This window comes from Xiphophorus maculatus, chromosome 13 (genome assembly GCF_002775205.1).
Source record: "Xiphophorus maculatus strain JP 163 A chromosome 13, X_maculatus-5.0-male, whole genome shotgun sequence".
Lineage (NCBI taxonomy): Eukaryota > Metazoa > Chordata > Actinopteri > Cyprinodontiformes > Poeciliidae > Xiphophorus > Xiphophorus maculatus.
Window position 1 is genome coordinate 19,372,449 of NC_036455.1, and position 18,406 is coordinate 19,390,854.

Genomic DNA, 18,406 nt, shown 5'->3' on the forward strand with positions numbered 1-18,406 from the left:
TTGAATAAATAAATCATCAGAGAACATTGATGGATTTTAAGCAAAGAAATTTTAGAATCTTTTTCCTGTTTTGCCAAAACACAACCGTAGACCTATTTTACTTGTAAAAATCAGATATAATTTTCCTTCCTTTTCACAATCCTCTGCTATGTGTTAAATGTGAAAAAAAATAATAAAAAATCTTACTTGTGGTCCCGGAAGGCCCACTCCTGCAGCCCCAGCATCGCCCTATTGAGGGCAAGGTGCACCACAAATCAGAATGACAGCAGCGTAGTAAATAAAAGGTCAAATGAAATCTTCCATATATATCTACATGTGTACAATTCACACCTTGCTTCCTTTGGGACCAGAGGGACCCTGCACACCTGGCAAGCCACGATTTCCCTAAAGAGAACAAATACAAACTGAGACTTTGGGGAGTTGAGCAATTCTCAAAGTGCAAAGCTAAAATTAAACTGAACTCCAGCTCACAGTTTTGCCAGGTTTCCCCGCTCCTGGGGGCCCAGGATCTCCTTTTTCTCCTTTGGGCCCTGGCACAGCTACGCCGTCACCCACCGCCGTGCCAGCAGACAAACAGCTAGTACATGAATCACCCTGGCAAAACAAACCCAAAGCATGATACACAAACCTTCAGGATGAGTCAAAGTGGCATATGTTTGGGTGCTAGAACCAATATGGCCGGTTTTTGGACAAAATATATTAACATCCCAACAGATTGGACTAATAGCGATTATAAAAAAAGAAAAAAGAAAAAGTGTCTACATTTTCAACTCATGTTAATATTTCTGAATAAATCATCAGAAGAGGCGGATCAGACTGTGGTACGTTGAACTGAAATGTTCTGCTAGCTTCTAATTTCACCTTCTCTCCCTTCAAGCCTGTTAATCCATCCTGACCGGGGTCTCCAGGCAAACCCGGGACTCCGGGGACACCGATCAATCCTTTGTCTCCTTGTTCTCCACGCTCGCCCTGGTCGAACCCAAAACACACAATCAGAAACCCTTCTAGTTTTGACGGGAGCCGTGCATTTTCTGTTCAAAATAACAGAGCCGACAGAATGGAGCTTAGTTACCAACTCCTGCTTTATTAATTTATCTCTCAAATAATGGAAGTGGTTACGACCTCATTATCTCAACAACTGTCTAGTTCCACTTTGAAGTTGGGGTTGAGTGATTCCAGTGTATAAGGTAATTTAAGACATACTGTCTTTGTTTTTGACAGATTTTTTTTTTTTCTTCTTAGATTTTTTATCAGGATGATAAAAGTATTCCAAATAAGTTTCGAGGTATAATGCGAAGCAGAAGCTGGACTATTTGTACCCCAGCTGCCTGAAATATTAAAATAGTATCACTTGAACTGATCCTTGTGCTGGTGTTACTTATTCAAGATTCATCATCAAGGCCTCTCTCACTAGAAAGGCGTTTAAATGCATGATTTAGAAAGTGTTTGGGCAATGAGTTATTCAAAAAGTCTGACACAATACCCAGAAGGCTTGGTTAGTTGGTTTTAACTTAGCAGCCAAAAGCAGGGCTCCAAAATGTTTGGAATAGGTTTCTCAGGGGTTAGGGTTTAGCAGCCGGAGCACAAAGTGTGTAAATACACGTACACAAAATAATAGAAAACGTACCTTTTCTCCCTTAGCACCAGACTGGCCTGATGGTCCCTGTTAAAAGTAACAACGAGCAATCACTGAACTGCAAGCACGGCGCAAACGTCTGTCTGGTCACACAGAGTAAAAACTGTTGACATAAAAGCGAAGGGCAGAAGCACACGGCAGGTAAACCGAATAGGTGGCAAAAGCCAAAACAGATTTTTGTCTTTTACTATTTAGCTGCTGTTCTGTGGTTCGGCGAGATTCCCTGCATATTATGTTTGTACAATGAGCATCAGGGTAGATTTTGCCCCCGGGGTTGAAATCTTTCCAGCATCGTAAACTTTTCACTCTTCCAGATGGCGCCTAATCGGTTTTACTCCGTAGCAGAACAAAGACGCTCGTCTCGTGGAATTAGCTAAAAATGTTATTTTGTGATGCCAGTTTAGCTCGTACACACTGAACTGACTATTTGCACTTAAACTGGCTTATGACTGAGGGAACTTATCCGTGTTCTCTTTAAGCAGGATGTATATTTCTCTTTGTTTAATGAGGATATAAACAGCAACGTGCACTAAAAACCACTGGCAAAGATAAATGACTGTGACTCGGATTAATATACTGTAGCAATGGTGTTAATCCATGTCATTAGTACCATAAGATTCTTCAGAAACATTTTTAAAAAGTTGCTTTTCCTATTGATATTTTCAAAACAGATATACCTGTTTGCCTTCAGCTCCAAGTCCTGGAGGTCCAGGGGGACCTGGAGGGCCAGGTCCAAAGTCGCCCTGTGAATGGACAAATACTTAAAGTCGGTCTGCATAGCAACAGCCGTAATGACTTCTTGACACAGTCACACACACTCACCTTCTCACCCTTTGGGCCAGCGGTTCCCACACCGGGCTTCCCGTCTTCACCCTGTTGAAAGATCAGGAAGGAATCATCACCTTTTTTCCCCCCATATTTCCACCATTTTGTATTTCTTTCAATAAGTGTTATATAAAGTTATCACAAAATATGCTCATGTAAATGAATAAAATTGTACAGGCTCGTGCATAAAGACCAAACAGAATTATTAAAGGTTACAAAGGTCAGTCACAGTTTGTATTTGCCAATGCTTACATGAAAAAATAAATAAATACTCTGAGGAGGAAATCTATTTTTCATGTTTTCAACTGCCCAACTGATTTGACTTTGAAATCAATCCGGACAATTTTACAGTTGCCTTCAAAGAGTCATCGTAGCTCTATAGTAAAGCGCTTGGATGCTTCCATGAAGTAGCCTTCAAGGTCAGTTGATGGAACCACAAAAAGCATCGAACAAGGAATGGTGTGATACCAAATTTCATCCATATTTTAAAGGAACTATAGAGTGAAAACTACTAAAATTTTCCATCATACCACTCCTAGGAGTTACAATCATTTTAATGACACCAAAAGTTACTAAGTGACTTTAGCTTGTAGAACATGATATGAGCAGACGTGGTGCAGTAGCTAATGAGGTGACACCCATCACTCTTGTTAAATCATGCTCCTTTAAAGCTACCATTGGCAAACTGCAAGCAGTGTTTCCATTAAGCAGCTGGCTGCAGGCTGTCTTTAGCCAGACTAATTAACCTGCTAATATCAGCTCCCAGCATTGTTCTATAAAAAGAGCAGCACATGCTTTTACTTAAAAAGTACACCTGAATTGAACAGGTTTATAAAGATCACAAATTAAAAATTTGAAGGTTATGCATTTTTGTTTAAGTCTATGTATCAAAATGGGTTCTTATAGGTTTTTTTTTTTCAACAAGTGTTTCCCATTTAACAAATGTAGCCTATTCATGTTTTTTCACACTTAAATTTTTTGGATCAACAAAAATATGTATCAAAGACAACTAGAATAAATTCAAAAAGTAGCTGTCAAATAAAAAAGCATAAATTGATTCACTCTAATAAAAAGAGAAAACGCTATTTAAACAAACTTATGGTCATGACTTTATTATTGCTCCTCCACCCTATTAAATGACAGCACCACACTTAGAAACAGCAACTGCCATCAAACATATACAATAAACTGTCAACTAATTTTTTCTAACTCACTCCAGAGGATTTCTGGCACTCATTTCTTTTTCTTTTTCCAAATTGTTCGTACTCCAGCCGAATTGGAAGGATTTTGAGTGTGAATGAACTCCTTAATCTCATGACACGACAGCTTATCTTGGATTTTAGTCCACATTTTGACACTAGTTTTCTCCATCAAGTTTTCTCCAAACTTGATGGATCAGTTTTCAAGTCCTTTAAGTCTGTCCATTCAAAGGACAGTGGCCAGACATTACCCTTCAACATTTTCTCGTGGCTAGTACCATTTATGATTCCATCAAGTGTGGAAAGCAGCAGCACCCTTTTTTTTTTTCCCCCCCATCAGTTGTCAACACAATTCTGTCACATCTTGTTTTCTAGGACATCCAAAAGCAGCACTGTAGTTAACTGCAGTGGTAGAAGTGCAAAAATGTTCCTTTAAGTATCAAATGTCACACAAGCTAGCTGGGAAGTCAATCAAAGTGTGATTAAAAATAAACCTAGTTTGAAAATGGGAGAAAGAACTTTCAACAGCTCTTGTCAGGACTTAGAATTATCTGTACTGAGCTATTGTCAATGATTGCATCTTTGCTTACTGCATAGTTTCATACTAAATTGCATATTTAGCTGTTTTTCTTTTGTTTTGTTTTTTTAGCCAAAGTGTTAATTCAACAGGGAAGAATTAGCAAAACAGAAATAGGAGAGGTCTGGACCTTTGTTACTCTGAGGATACAAAGGAAGAAGCAAACAAAAACAGCTGGAGGGTCTCCAACACACATGTTTTCACAACAGCCATGTTTCTGGATCACTGTCAAGTCACTCTTAAGCAAACTTTCTTATTATCTGTAAAAGGAAATTCTGTTCAACAATATTTCATCTGGCCTGTGTGGAGACACCAAAATACAGCTTTCATTTTAATATTTACAGCTCTAACGCTTGAATTAATTTGAAGAGTCAGTTTAAGAATCTATCTTCTCGAATACAACATGAAAAAGTGCAAACAAAATGAGGAGAAAAAAAAAGCAATTTGGAAAAAATGTATTTGATTCATAACAAAGTTGCAAAGGCTGTTAACCACTTCTCCTACCTGTGCACCTCTCTGTCCGTCCTTCCCCGCAGCCCCCCTCGGTCCAGGTTTCCCCTGTTTGCATGGCCACATTTCATTTCGTTACATCACCAGGTTGAGAAACAGAAAAAAAAAAAAAAAATTCAAAGAACTGAGGCTGGACTCACCGGCTTTCCAGCAGCTCCCGCGTTGCCGGCATTACCCTGCAGACAGGCAGGGGGAAAAAAAAAAGATCACTGAAATTCCCCATTTTGATAAAAATGGATTGCTTTTTAAATTGGTAATTCACCCCTCAGAGTTAAGTTGCACCCTATGGGCAGCCATGTCAGATGATATTGGTTTTTGAGTACCTTGGCTTTTTTGCTAATAAGCTTCCTGCTGAGAAACAAATCCCTATGGGAGACAGTTTGGGGCCTTAAAATTAGTGCACCGCTGTGATTATCTTCCCAATGCAGTCATTAAGAGTTGTGCTCCAAAAACCGATTGAATGGGCTTCATTTATACAATCCATATTTGTTACTTTGCAGCACTATGTCTTTTTCTTTTAACTACCTTCTCTCCTTTAAGGCCAGGTAAACCAACGTTTCCTGGCTCCCCCTGGGAAATAAAAAGAGGACAATACGTTATTTTAATGAGGCTTATGCACTTTCAGTATTTTTTTTAAACACTGAAAACTATTTTCTTACTTGCTCTCCTTTCTGTCCAATCCCGGGTTCCCCCTTCTCTCCCTTCAGCTGCAGAGTTTGAGTTTGGCCACGAGGGATGAGCTTAGGTGGGAGTTCTCCGAGGGTGGGGCACACGGAACACGGTTCTCCCTAAAATCCACAGAACACATGTGATATCTTCAGACGTTAACATCTTATTCTGTGACCTGCAGATACGTTCTTGCAGTCAAACTTTTTTACATTTTGTCCTGTTACAGCCACAAACGCTAGCGTAATGTAAGACTGTCAAAAGCTACCAATTAATGGTAGCTTTTGGCTTAAAGTGGAAGAAAAACAACAACAATAAAAAACGATTTACAATTTTGTCAATGAAAAAAAAAGAATCTAAAATGTTCCTGGCATTTACATTTTCCTGCTCTGAACTTATTAAGTCTTGACTTAAGTTTTTTGGAGTAGGTGTCAGCGAAGAAATCTTTGCCTCCTTTGTGAACAGTTAAACTGGTAGATGGACTGAACTTGTTGATAGCTTTTCCAATCATATGAGCACTCAATGTGCTTCACACGAGAGCCACATTCGCCAACATTTGTACACCAATCAGCAAGCAACTTAGGATTAGGTATCTTGCACGTCAACATGTGTCAGGAGGAAGATGGAATCAGACTTACAACTTTCTGATTGCAAGACAGCTAACTACCTACTGAGCCACAATCACCGCTAACAAATATCAGTTTGATTGTATGGATTGCTTCCCTGAACAATCATTTTTAAGTTTCTCCAGAGTTTAAATGGGGGTGTTTTAATACATAAATATGTTACAGTAAAAACTCATTTCACTGTAGCTTTGGCTATGGGTCTTATCCTGCTGAAAATTGAACCTCCTTAGAAAGTCCTTTGACATCGCTGCTCTGTAGTCAACGCCATACTTCTTTTCATCAACTGTGAAAATCTTTCAAGTCCATGGCTAAGAAAGGCTTCTATCTCCATGATGCTCACAATATATGCCACAGTTGGGATGGTGTCTTTAAAGTAATGTACCTTTTTTCTTCCACACAAAGTGTGTAGCATGTTGCTTGTATCTCAATAAAGTCAAATGTGTTCTAACATAAGCAGAGCACTTTGTCGCATTGGTTATGGTGATCATTGCCGCTAATGTGACAAAATACGTCAAAGATGCAAATCACAGTAAAATTAATTTTAAAAACTGAAACTTTGTTTGGTTAGCTTGGAAAAGTCCTTTAGGAACAATTGCAAAGTTCGGTTAAGTAATTTGGAAGCTACATCTGGCTGACAACTTAATGGCAAAAGCTTCTGAAGGAGAAGATATTTAATTTCAGGCGTAAGACAGACAACACACCAACCTTCTCTCCTTTGGCGCCATCTGATCCGTGTTCTCCCTGCCAAAACACACAAAAAGCACAGAATTCAAATTAAATCCCAGCGCATCCTGCCAAGGCAGTTTGCGCGATGATCTCGCGTCTGAACATGGCACTGGAAGCATTCTGGTCTCCGCAATTAGGCAGATGTCGACGCATATTGGTGAAGTGCGTCTGTGGCTGCAGCGTGGACTCGGGGGTCATAGACTAAAGTTGAGTGACTTTCGTAGTTGCAGACCTACATGACGTGATGTTCTGAATGTGGGAGTTTGAGTGGACTTTTTTTTTTTTGCATTTTGTGCAATTTGGTTCAGCTAGTTTTGCTTTCATCTGCTCTGGGAAGGAGTGTTCACACAGTGCTGATGTTAGCATATCTGAGGAATGCAGATGAGCGTGTATAGGTCACACTTGAGCAGAATATGAATTAAGTACACATTCAAACAAACAGGTAAGAAACTCCATACCTTCTGTCCCGCTTTGCCATTTGCTCCTTCGACACCCTGTCAAAGAAAAAAAAAAAAAAAAGGGTGGGGGGGAGTAAAAAGAAATGAACAGATGTCAAGATGTTTGTTTGAAGAGAAGCCATACTCTAAGGTCTGTAAAAAAGTTCTTTTTCTTATCATGTTACATTTTTCTGATAATTAAAAAAGTGAGCTCGAGTTTAAGGCAAGTAACTGATGGCCACAAATACTTCCTCAAAAGTCTTGAGGATTATCAAGAATTTTGTTCATTTTGGCACATGTGACAGATATTTATTTATTTTACTTGGCCAGCATGAGTTACTGAACTAGAACTGTCTCACAAGGGTCTTTTCTTGCCAATATTCTCTCATTACAGAATCACAAACACTGACCTATCTGGTAAGTGAGGCCTGCAGCTCTTCAGATATCAATCCCGATTCTTTTTGTGACCTCCTGGATAAGAAGTTGACGAAGAGTAATTTTATACCTGCCGTTTATTGCGAAGGTTCATTCAATGTTTTTTTTTTCCCTCCATGTTTGAATAGTGGCTGTAACTGGGGTTCATAAGAGTCTCAAAGCTTTAGAAATGGCCATGCAGCACATTTCTTTGGACATAATGTGCTCTTTATATTGTATATATATATATATACAACTCTTTTAGCCTAGCTGACGTGTTCAGGTTCTACTTAAGCTAAGTGAAGGTCTGACAGTAACCTGTTGTGGAACTGGCAGGTAAAACTGGACCGAAAATGTGGCTGATCATAGCTATTTTAAAAATTACCAAGGAAATTTGAACTTAAATGAATTCATTTCAAAGCAGCCCTTTTTCTTTTTTTGCATTCCGTCGGTATATAATTTCCAATGGTAACATCTAGTTAATGATCTGAAACTTTCAAGTGTGACATAAATGCAAGCAAGAAAGAAATCTTTAAGGGGCGAAGACTTTTTCCAGAGCACTGTACCTCTCCTTTTTCGCCTGCTCTACCCTGTTCTCTCTCTCTGTGCCCTAACCAGGTATGACAGATTGATGCTGGCACTATTGGAAATCGTTGCACAGAAAATCTCATAAGGCTAAAGATTTATATTCCATCACCCCTCCTCCACAAATCATTCCCCATTTCACCTGCTGGAGTAAGTGGGAGTTATAAAAGGTAAAAAAAAAAAAAAGAGAGAGAGAGAGAATTTGGACTCACTAGAGGGACAGAAAGAATGAACCCCTCGCCTTGGTGACTAAACTTTGACAGCGTATCACGTCTTCTCCCGTTAAGCTGCCGCAGCGCCGCAAGAATTACAGGGGCACACACAACCCCGAGGTGGAAGTAAATGCTGCGCTTTTCCTCGGAACGATAAGAAAGATTAAATATATACGCTATCACACGAGCGCTCAGGGTTCAATTGTCAGCTGCGACTCACACCCCTATCTACAACTGTAATAAAACATGCAGCGAGATCATAAAAATGTAAAACGGAACATTCCGGCAGGTGCAGAATACATTACGCGGCACGTCAAACCGGTGTACTTACAGGGAGTCCTCTCTCTCCGATCCCCGGCGATCCGGGCTCTCCTTTAGGGCCGGGCTGCAACACCGGGCACACTTCGCACGGGTCACCCTGAAGATTTGCACACAGATTAAACACGCGGCGTGTTGATCGGAGTGCAGGGACACGCAGATCAAAAGATTAAGGATTGTGCTAATGTGGCATTATTAAACCTTCTCTCCTTTTGGACCTCCTGGGCCTCTTGGTCCCTAGGAAAACAACAGAATCCCTGTCAAACACTGATGTATCAGTTTGTCATTACAGTACAGTCTGTTGGAAGCTGGTGCATGCACTGCTGAATATCAATCAATGCTTAAAAGAGTCTCTCACCGGGTCTCCTGGCAATCCGCCTTCTCCTTTCGGTCCTGGGTCTCCCTGTAAAAATGGAAACTTGAAACTGAATATGATAGCATGAAACACGAATTGATCTCGTCAGTAAGGTTAGCTTGGAACCGGCAGCAGAATCCCCAAAAGATCAGGAAACGTTGGCCCTGGTTGTTTCTACTCTTGTTCAATTAGCCACCATTCTCAAAATGTGTGGTTAATAACTATAATTTATTCTAAACAATAGATTCGCCTGGAAAACTGCTCTTGCTTTTGAATGTTACAGCGAAGGTAGAGGTTTGAGGAAAAGAAAACCAGTAGGATTAATTTAATAAACAATGTGTCACACAGACAAATGTCATAACATTTGATTGGTTTTAACAACTACATTGATTTGGTTTTTCTTATGCTACGCTTTACATACCAGAAACAAGACTTTTTTTTTTTAGCAATTTATTGTTAAGGCTGTAAAAAGATTATGTGGCACATAATAACCTTCTATGGATGCAAACTCGACTAAAAACCCACCTGTTTAGGCTTGTATTTGAAAAGTAATCAATTACAAATTTATTAATGGAACTTGACTTAATGTTGTGTTTTGATTGTTGATTCTATGTTGCATTGTGTTTCTGTGTTTGATATGATGGAAAGCACTTTGAAATGCCTTGCTGCTGAAATGTGCTATACAAATAAAATTTGACTGATTTGATTGACTGATAATAAAAAATATTGAGATGTGGTATTGACTATTTCTATTGAAAGTGAAGTGTGTCTTGTGATGTGCTCTCAAGGCGCCGAGTTGGCCCGACTTCGTGTTGTGACATAGGTTTCAGCAATTATGTGAAACCCCAGACATTAAGTTTGGTGATTTTAGATGGACTGAAGTAAGAATTTGAGCTGCTTGGTTGTGTAGAGAGAGTTCAAAAGGAGGAGTGCTTCTTGGCTCCTAGAAGATGTGTCCAACACTTTTATATTTTCTTGTCTTTGAATGAACAAATTGTAAAAGAAAACCAAGAACAAGAATGTTGTTTTTTTTAGCCCAAAAAGTCAATAAAACTATATTGATGTTAGCAGAAGCTAAAGATGTGCTTTTCTTTGAAAAAACACACAAATTAAACATTTTTATCTATTCCTGTATTTTTAAACTTTCAATTACATTGTTTTCATTTCTCATCCCTGAACTCAACATTTGTAAATGATTTTTGTATTTAAGTTGATCTTTATGATTCGTACTTGCTCGATAATCTCAAATATTAAGTGGAACAAAGAAGCAAAAACGGGGGAATTTTTTAAAGAGGCAAATACAGAAAAAGATCCTTGGTTGATGGATTAAAGCACGACTGTGTCCATTTGCCCTTGAGGTTCATCACACACTCATAACCACATTTAACGAGAAAATGTTCAGGTCTGCTACGTGATCTTGAAGATTAAAACTCTGACACAAACTATTGCTTATATCCAACTGCATCTAATCTAGACCCTCTGAAAGGGGAGGGCTTAATTAGTGCTCATCACCAATTTGTTCCCATTCACAGTACCAAGAGTCTGAACTGAGTTAGTTAAAAGGAAATCAAATATTCAGCTTTCAAATCAGACTCAACTGTAAAAGCTTATCTCTCGGTGTAGATTGATTTGTTTTAACATTTTTAATGTCCAAACATAGGGGCGTGAATGCGTTCACTGATCAGCACAAATATTGTTTGGGATAAATGCGATCACATAGATTATTTTGTTAAAAATGATTCAAAGTGTACAATTGTTTGGTAAGTAAACATAAGAATACATCTCTTTTCACTTTTAAAGAGTGTTAAAACCTGTTACAACTGCAGCATGTCAATCATTTCATCAGACAGTTTAAGCAAACAACCTACCTTCCCACCTCTACCATCGCCAGGAGGGCCCTGTGAAGATAAGCAAATTATTCAATTTAAGTGCATTTTTTTTTCTTTACCAAATCTTTCATTGTGGAAAAGTGCTCTCACCGGTGGACCCGGTTTTCCAAATCCCGGCAGACCCGGAAGTCCGGGCTTCCCTGGCTCCCCAGCTAACCCCTCCGGACCCACCGAACCCGGAGTGCCCTGGCAAAACAAACCCGGCGCAGGTTCTATCAAATCCAAACTGGGCTGCATGAATGTGACAGACAGGCTGATGACAGAAAGCCCAAGAGTTAAGGCAGACAAACCTTCTGTCCCTTGGGGCCGACGACGCAGATGGATCGTTCTTGACCCTGGGAAATGGTGACAGACAAGAGAGGAGAGTGACATCATCAGCGTCTTCTGAGGGGGAATAAAACGAGCGCTGTTGGTGTTAAAGAAAACGCAGAGCTTGTCTCCTTTATAGAAATGTTCAAGTCTTTTAGATTTCCCTAATTTATTTAACATCGTTCACCAGAAAGAAAAATAGACAGGGTTATCATAAAGCCTGTGAGATGAATTGTCTTCAGTGGTGCATGTGATATATTTCTGCCTGCCTGACTCAAGCCACATCGACGAGCGCATTCATTTTCAGAATGTCAGATGGATGGGAGGAATTAAAAACAAAATCTATTCCCCCCGCCCTACCAAATCCATCTGGCTACAACAAGCACTTAGGTTAGAAAACTGCTAAATGTGAGTTCGTCGGATGCCAGAAAAAACTGCTGGAATCTCTCGGCGCCCTGCTAAGGCTGTAATTTGTTCCTCAAAAGTTTGCATGCGTTCGCGGGCTCATTGCACCGTTCAGGGGGGAAGATTAAAAGGTTTAAGTCTTCCTGAATAGACGGCTGCCTGTGTGAGAGACAAACGGCCCAGTCAATGAGGCGGCATTGATTGTGCAAGCTTTGTTGCTCTAGCCTAATCTAACAGGCATTAGCAGGTTGACTTAACGCAACAGGAGCGGGCAGATATCAATGAGAGCCCGAGTTTAGAGAGCGGTACCACATGGGTTTACCGAATATCCGCTTAGGCTTGATAAAAGTAACCACACAGGAGGATGAGTGAGCATCTCTCGGAGATGTCCTCTCTTATTTATGCGATTGTAAAAACCGTATTTTGACCTTACTGTCTGACTTGCTCTAGATGTGTTGAAGAAAACAAGCACAAAACACGTACATTCTTCCCCGGTGTTCCTGTCAGGCCTTGCGGACCAATCTCCCCTTTCTGACCTTTTTCTCCCTGGACAAAACCACCAAGAGAATGAGAGGTTAGAATCTAACTGGATGATCATTAGGGGGTTACGTCTTGATTATTAATCACCAAAAGTTTCTTCAACTGTTCACCTTGTACCCAGCTGCCTGACCCCGGTTGGAAGCCGTTCCCTGTGGAGGCAATCAGCGGAGATAAGGCCAAGATCAATGACTTGGCTCTAAAAGAAGACAAAACGTACACCACACACACACACACACACTCACGCCCCCTCGAGCATGGCAAACATAGTAAGCAGTCAGTAGCCTGCGTGGGCTAACACCAAGAGGCAATTGCCCCATTTACACAAAGTCTCAGAGAAAGGAGCTGGTCTTTTCTAAAATTGGGGAAACCTCATAGGTTTTTTCACATTTTGTCAAAATACAACCACAGACTTTTTATGGCAGCAGGGCAATTGCCAAGTCCAAAAAAAATAAAATAAAAATGTTTTTACAAAAACGGATCTATATCCCATGGATTTGTATTCACAGTGTTGCCCAAAAAATGAATAGTCAGACTATATAAAGAGTATAGTGTGGCAGAAAGGTGGGGGAAAAACAAACAGAACAGGTGATCCAATTTACATATATTCCATTAATTGGTCAGAAGCAATCAAAGTAGGTTTATTCAAGTTAATTTATTATGTTTATTACGTTGACAAGTCAGACAAATGTATGCCATGCAAAAAAGTTTAACAAGCTCAATTTAATTAATTGTATTTAAATAATTGTGAGCTGCATTGTCTCTAGATGCCCTTCTTTATGTTGGTCTATAATATAAAATCCTAGCAAATTACAATGGATTCTGTAGTTATAACGTGCAAACTGTGAAAAATTTTTTTTGAGGGGGTGTAAATATGTTTGCAACTTAAATGATACACATGTTAGTCAGTTGCCTTAAATCCCCCTTTCGTCCTGCAGGTCCACACATTTACAATCTTGCACGGTTAATAAACACTCTACTGGTAAAATAAAAATGCACAAAGAGCAACAGGGTTTCTAGCTGCATAATTAATACTGTGGCTGAATGCCTGAAAAATGAGGCTCTGCATAAGAATCAACCCAAAAATGCTGAAGGGGCTTAGCTGGGTTGGAAAGCGCTGGTACGTGTTGCTGCAACCTGTGGCTGAAACTCTGGCACTCACCGGCTCGCCTTTCTCGCCCTTCTGGCCCCTGGATCCATCTGTGCACTGAGGTTAGAGACAGTTGGTTGGCACAAATTTTCACAAATCACTTTTGGCAAGAAGCAGGAGAGGGGGAAAAAGGCCAATCCTAGCACACTGTATGCTATGCAAAAAGAAAAAACAAAAACAAAAGGAAAGGCAAGCAGCATGAGGGTGGGGAAACGACTAGTTTACTTACTGGACCTGAGCAACCATCGCCCTGAGACACAGAGAGATAGAGAAGACGGATGATTATTTGTGAGTGCGCCGTGAAATCAGAATGCTGTGTCGTGTTGCTATTTGGTCAAAGTGTAGCCTTTAATTGCTTCCCATTAATTAGTTTCATTCATTTTAGCTTCCCAGTACATCTACATCCTTCATACTCACCCGGCCATCTTTTCCTCCAAGGTTTACAACCTGTGAAACACACACAGGGAACATCATAACATACCTCTTGGATTGACATTTCTAACATGATCTTACGGAAAGAAGTAAAGATCAGCGATCCTTACATTTTCCTCCTTACTCAGGAGTAAACAACCAGCACACTACAGACAGACACAGAGAAAGAATAAATTAACACTGCTGTGGGCTTTATGAAAATATTAAGTCTTGTAGTTTCTGCTGTCACCTGACAGTGGCACTCTTGCACAAAATTCAACTTTTCAAAATCTCCCTGCTGCTACATTATGCTGCTAAAAGAGGATGAGTTGTATGCAAGTGGGCACACGCACACACACACACGCACGCCCCCACGCACACACACACACACACTAACACATCTCCCCAGGGAACAGGAGATCAATAGGAATGTCTGATTCCCATAGCACCGGAGTGAGCAGACCAGCTGCTCCTGCAGGATGGTGCAAAAAACATGATCATAGTCACATGCACACACCAAATAAGGACAACAATTATAAATAACTGAAGCGATTTTTTTTTTGGCGGAAGCGGGTAATTAAAGCTGAATTACTGCAGCCCGTGTTTCTGGGAGTCTGGCTTTCACACACCAGGAAGTTTGCAATATGCTGAAGTTGTGACTATGTGAGCTTGCCGAGACGAGAGAGAGTCAGAGAGAGAGCGGTTGTAACAGCACAGAGACAACGTGTAATTCTAGCTTTTCCCTTTATTCCCCTCTTCCTCTCACACGCTGCAGATCTATCAATGGCTGCTTGAACCAGCTGCAGTGACGACTCACTCTTTCCATGTTCTCATTTGCGATTGAACGCTGCTCAAAGAAGATCTACTAAAAGCCTACAGAGTACTTTATTTATTCCCAATGTTATATTACAAGGCAATAAAAGCGAAACACTGCTCTTATAAGCTCATGTTGCTGGTTTTAGTGCTGTTAACTAATTCAGATAGCTAGTAATGTACACACAAACACATCTCCTAATATAAAAGTATAGAGTTTGCATATTGACTGTTAATGGCAACTTCACAGTCAAGCATGTAGATTCTAGAATGAAGATTAAGTTAAAAGTGAGCATATGAATAGGCAAGAGGACTTTAGTGACTTTGAAAGTGGGATGGCTGTTAGTGCCTGACTAACAGCTAAATTCTTCATGAAATCTATTTCATGAAGAATTATAGCAGTTTAGAGGTGAAAGATCGTCTTAGCCAGTAAGGTGAACCTAATACAGCGATAGATGAGTGTGTTGTCAGCCTTAACGGTCATAGAACCATCTGTTTTATGTCTTATCTGTAGTAAGTATTAAATATTGCAAACTTTTCCCTGTAACTTTATTGTTACATTGAATTTCATTTGCTCAATGTTTTCTCTTACTCTGTTTCTTTGTGGTTTAGAAGGTAACAGCTTTTAAATATTGATGTTTCTGTCAAGTTTAAAAGAATTATTTATAATCAGAACATTAGAATAAAAAAATTCAAGAAGATTTATGTTCATTAAAAATATCCTTCCACCATTTTAAACAATCTTTTATTTTATTCTTGATCAAAAAGACCATCATAAATAATAATTTTTTGTAGATTTTAGTGAGTTTTCTTTTAAAAAGAATAGGCTACTTGGCTTTTATTAGCACCAAAGTAGATCTGGACACACCCTAATCGGTATCCTACTACCCAGGACAGATTAATATTTGAGCATATTAATATTGGGTGCGTGATGAGGCCCTGGTCTTAAAAAACAAACAATGAAAAAACTATCATATAATGTATGCAGACTATTTGTTTTGAGTGACCTCAAGAAGGTAACTATTAAATGCAATTGAATCTTAAATTTGTATAAATATTTAAATTAGTCCAAATCAATGACACTTTGGTGAAACTACTGGTTAATCGTCAGTCCCAGTCAGCGTGGATAAACAAAGTCAGAGTATTTAAAGGGAAAAATCAAAAAAGAAGCAAAGGGCAAATACCAATAAAAAACAGGACTGAAAGTAAAGTGCTCTCAGTAAATGGGGAGGTTAAGCTTTGCTGCCCAGTGGCGACTTTGTAGGCGACTCCACAGCGGCTAGCTGTACCTCATCAAAAAACTGGGGCACTGAGCCGTGTACAGTTGGTGGAGCAGCAGAACCTTTTTGTTTTTTCTTAGAGGTGGGTCCAGGACCTCTGATGTCATGACAAGATGAAAACAGGTTTTCAGAAAAACAACTTATCCAGAGTGGAGCCCCAAACAGACTATGTCCCATTGGGAAAGACATCCGGTGAGTAAAGGTGATTCTTATTGAAAGAGGCACCTCATTATTTCAATTCAGGCTAGGAAAATACAATGCGTCTGTCAGACGCTGCATTAGCGGGAAGGATTTGTGCATTAATTAATGATGTTTTAAGTAAAACCGCCGTAAGAACAGTAAGTACAACAGGAAGTGTGTTTGGAAACACAAATAGCAGAACAAGAGAAGATCCGAAAGCCTGAGTCTAAAATGCTCACATTAATGCAGCAGTACAAGGACAATCGATTCATTCCTGTTGAAGGAACCATCCACTGTTAAGCAATGTTGGAGGGAAGTTAATGTTCCTGTCCTTGTTGTTCCTGGTGAAGATTTCAGGAGAGTTAAAAGTGACCATCAGGGGATTGACATGCTTCTGGATTCATCCCATAATCACAACTACCTAATTATATACTAATCTTACCCATTTCTACCAGAACACAGCATAACACATGGCCAGGAAGGTACGGTCAATGCATCTTACCTGTCCTCAACAAGTTGTAAGGAGTTTGTTGAGTTAATGGCTGTAAAATAAACTATGCAAGTGATTGTAAAACAGCTATGCAAATATTAATATTTTGCTGTTTCTATAGATGCAACTCCTTAGATTGATTTAGATCATCTAACCTTCATTTTTAGACTTTTTAGCAAACAGGAGAAAGTTATAAAACCATTTTTGGCATTTGAACCAATTCATTGTCATGCAAGACAGTTTTGCAGCTTTTGTTATTGCGATAGCGGAAAGCCTGGGATTGGATTTATCTAACTGCGGAGGCCAATGTTTTGATAAACGCAGCAACATGTCAGGGTGGAATAGCGGCCTGCGGCGCATTTAAAGCAAAGAAATCATTTATTCCTTTATGTCCCATGCACAGCTCATTCTCTAAACTTGGCGGGTGTTAACATCACAGAGGCCAGTATTATTGAAGTGAGGAAGTTTTTGATTTACTCCAATATTTGCGCTCTGCATCTGCTTCTTGATGGGAGCCTGTTTCTGAGAACTAGGACATTTGTATCGGTTTGACATTGAAGCCACTGTCAAATACTTGTCGAAGTTACTGTGCTGGGCCTTGTTAAGCTTTTCGGCATAATAATTCCAAAATGTGAGAGGCTCTGGGGATGATGCCCAGCTATCATAATGAAAAAAAAAGAAAAAAAAAGACAAGAAAAATGCACATCACATAGAAAAATGAGATTATGTAGGATCTACCTTTTGGTGAACTCTTGGAAAAAAAATGCATACTTAATTGTTTCTAAAAGACAAATGTAACTCTTCAAAAGTGTGACCTAGACATTTCTCAGACAAAGTGAATCACTTCGGAGCTTTTACTTAACCTCACCGATTGAAAATGTGTCCTTCAAAACTTCTGACAATGCTTATGGATTACAGTCAGTGTTTCACAGTGTACCTGTATCTGACAGTGCTTGTCAGCAGCTGCCAGGACAAACTATCATTTCCCCAAATGGGCAGAATTGGAAAAAAAAAAAAAGAACTAGACTCAGAGATGCCTCAACAGAATGTCACTCTTAGCCATTAAGTCTAAATTGGTAATGGAGCTGGACATTGATATAATTCACGAGTTTCCTTCAAGAAACGCCAAAATGAAATAAAATTCTCTGTCTTTCTAAGCTTTCTGATTTGACAGATTACAGTAACTTTTTAGCAACAATTAACAAATCAGCATCGCTGTCTTTTGACTTCAATGTTGTGGATAACTCTGAAACTGCAAAGTCAAATAGCACTAGATTGTGTTTGCATGGTCACAATGGCAAACCTTTAGAATTGCCATATGTCCTCTTAAGTACGGATTTGTCTCATTTAATTGCACATCCCATTTTAAATCAGTATACGACAAATGCTTTTCCAGTATTTCCAGGTTGTCCTGAATGCAGCCTCATCTTGTCCAAACGTTCTTTCTTTCTACATACAGGTGGATTTATTTATCAGTGCTTAAAATGTCAGCAAATGAGCAAGATAATTTGCTGAAGTTTGGTAAGAAACATTATTGCTTGTCCACGCTACAGGTGAATGACGACTTCTCTCGGTGGTCTTGTCCTGGTCATGACAGGTTTTTTTATTATGTATCTTTTTGATTGGTTATGTGGTAATGAATATGTGGTAGCCTGTTATTAGTAAATACTATTTGAAACTGAATATATTCTTGAGCTCATAACTAAGGTTGTGTCAAATTACCAGATAAGCATCACTTGGCACTGTCTGTTTGGAATGTGGCAATTACCTGCAAACTATATGTGTCACTTAACCTGCTGCTAATGTAGCTGTTGATAAAAGTATTGCGTAGGCTGGCCTTAATTAGCATCTGCACG

The 18,406-nt window shown here is 39.5% G+C and overlaps 1 protein-coding gene across 4 annotated transcripts in view; it reads right to left on the reverse strand.

Annotated features, from left to right (window-relative positions):
- Window positions 1-18,406, reverse strand: part of col16a1 (collagen type XVI alpha 1 chain) — an 84,212-nt gene that overhangs the window by 27,228 nt on the left and 38,578 nt on the right. For 2 of the 4 annotated variants that reach the window (XM_023345467.1, XM_014470886.2), the window contains exons 10-34: window positions 13,919-13,954; window positions 13,794-13,823; window positions 13,606-13,626; window positions 13,389-13,433; window positions 12,340-12,378; window positions 12,173-12,235; window positions 11,266-11,310; window positions 11,066-11,161; window positions 10,955-10,984; window positions 9,090-9,134; window positions 8,933-8,968; window positions 8,745-8,831; window positions 7,224-7,259; window positions 6,745-6,780; window positions 5,407-5,535; window positions 5,273-5,317; window positions 4,888-4,923; window positions 4,742-4,795; window positions 2,459-2,509; window positions 2,314-2,379; window positions 1,628-1,663; window positions 862-969; window positions 472-594; window positions 331-384; window positions 187-228 (exon numbers count right to left, since the gene is read on the reverse strand). In XM_023345467.1, the coding sequence (XP_023201235.1) occupies window positions 187-228; window positions 331-384; window positions 472-594; window positions 862-969; window positions 1,628-1,663; window positions 2,314-2,379; window positions 2,459-2,509; window positions 4,742-4,795; window positions 4,888-4,923; window positions 5,273-5,317; window positions 5,407-5,535; window positions 6,745-6,780; window positions 7,224-7,259; window positions 8,745-8,831; window positions 8,933-8,968; window positions 9,090-9,134; window positions 10,955-10,984; window positions 11,066-11,161; window positions 11,266-11,310; window positions 12,173-12,235; window positions 12,340-12,378; window positions 13,389-13,433; window positions 13,606-13,626; window positions 13,794-13,823; window positions 13,919-13,954 (1,389 nt within the window). Of the gene's footprint in view, window positions 1-186; window positions 229-330; window positions 385-471; window positions 595-861; window positions 970-1,627; window positions 1,664-2,313; window positions 2,380-2,458; window positions 2,510-4,741; window positions 4,796-4,887; window positions 4,924-5,272; window positions 5,318-5,406; window positions 5,536-6,744; window positions 6,781-7,223; window positions 7,260-8,744; window positions 8,832-8,932; window positions 8,969-9,089; window positions 9,135-10,954; window positions 10,985-11,065; window positions 11,162-11,265; window positions 11,311-12,172; window positions 12,236-12,316; window positions 12,379-13,388; window positions 13,434-13,605; window positions 13,627-13,793; window positions 13,824-13,918; window positions 13,955-18,406 lie in introns of those variants that run through there. The other 2 variants (XM_023345468.1, XM_023345466.1) reach the window with 2 other exon arrangements.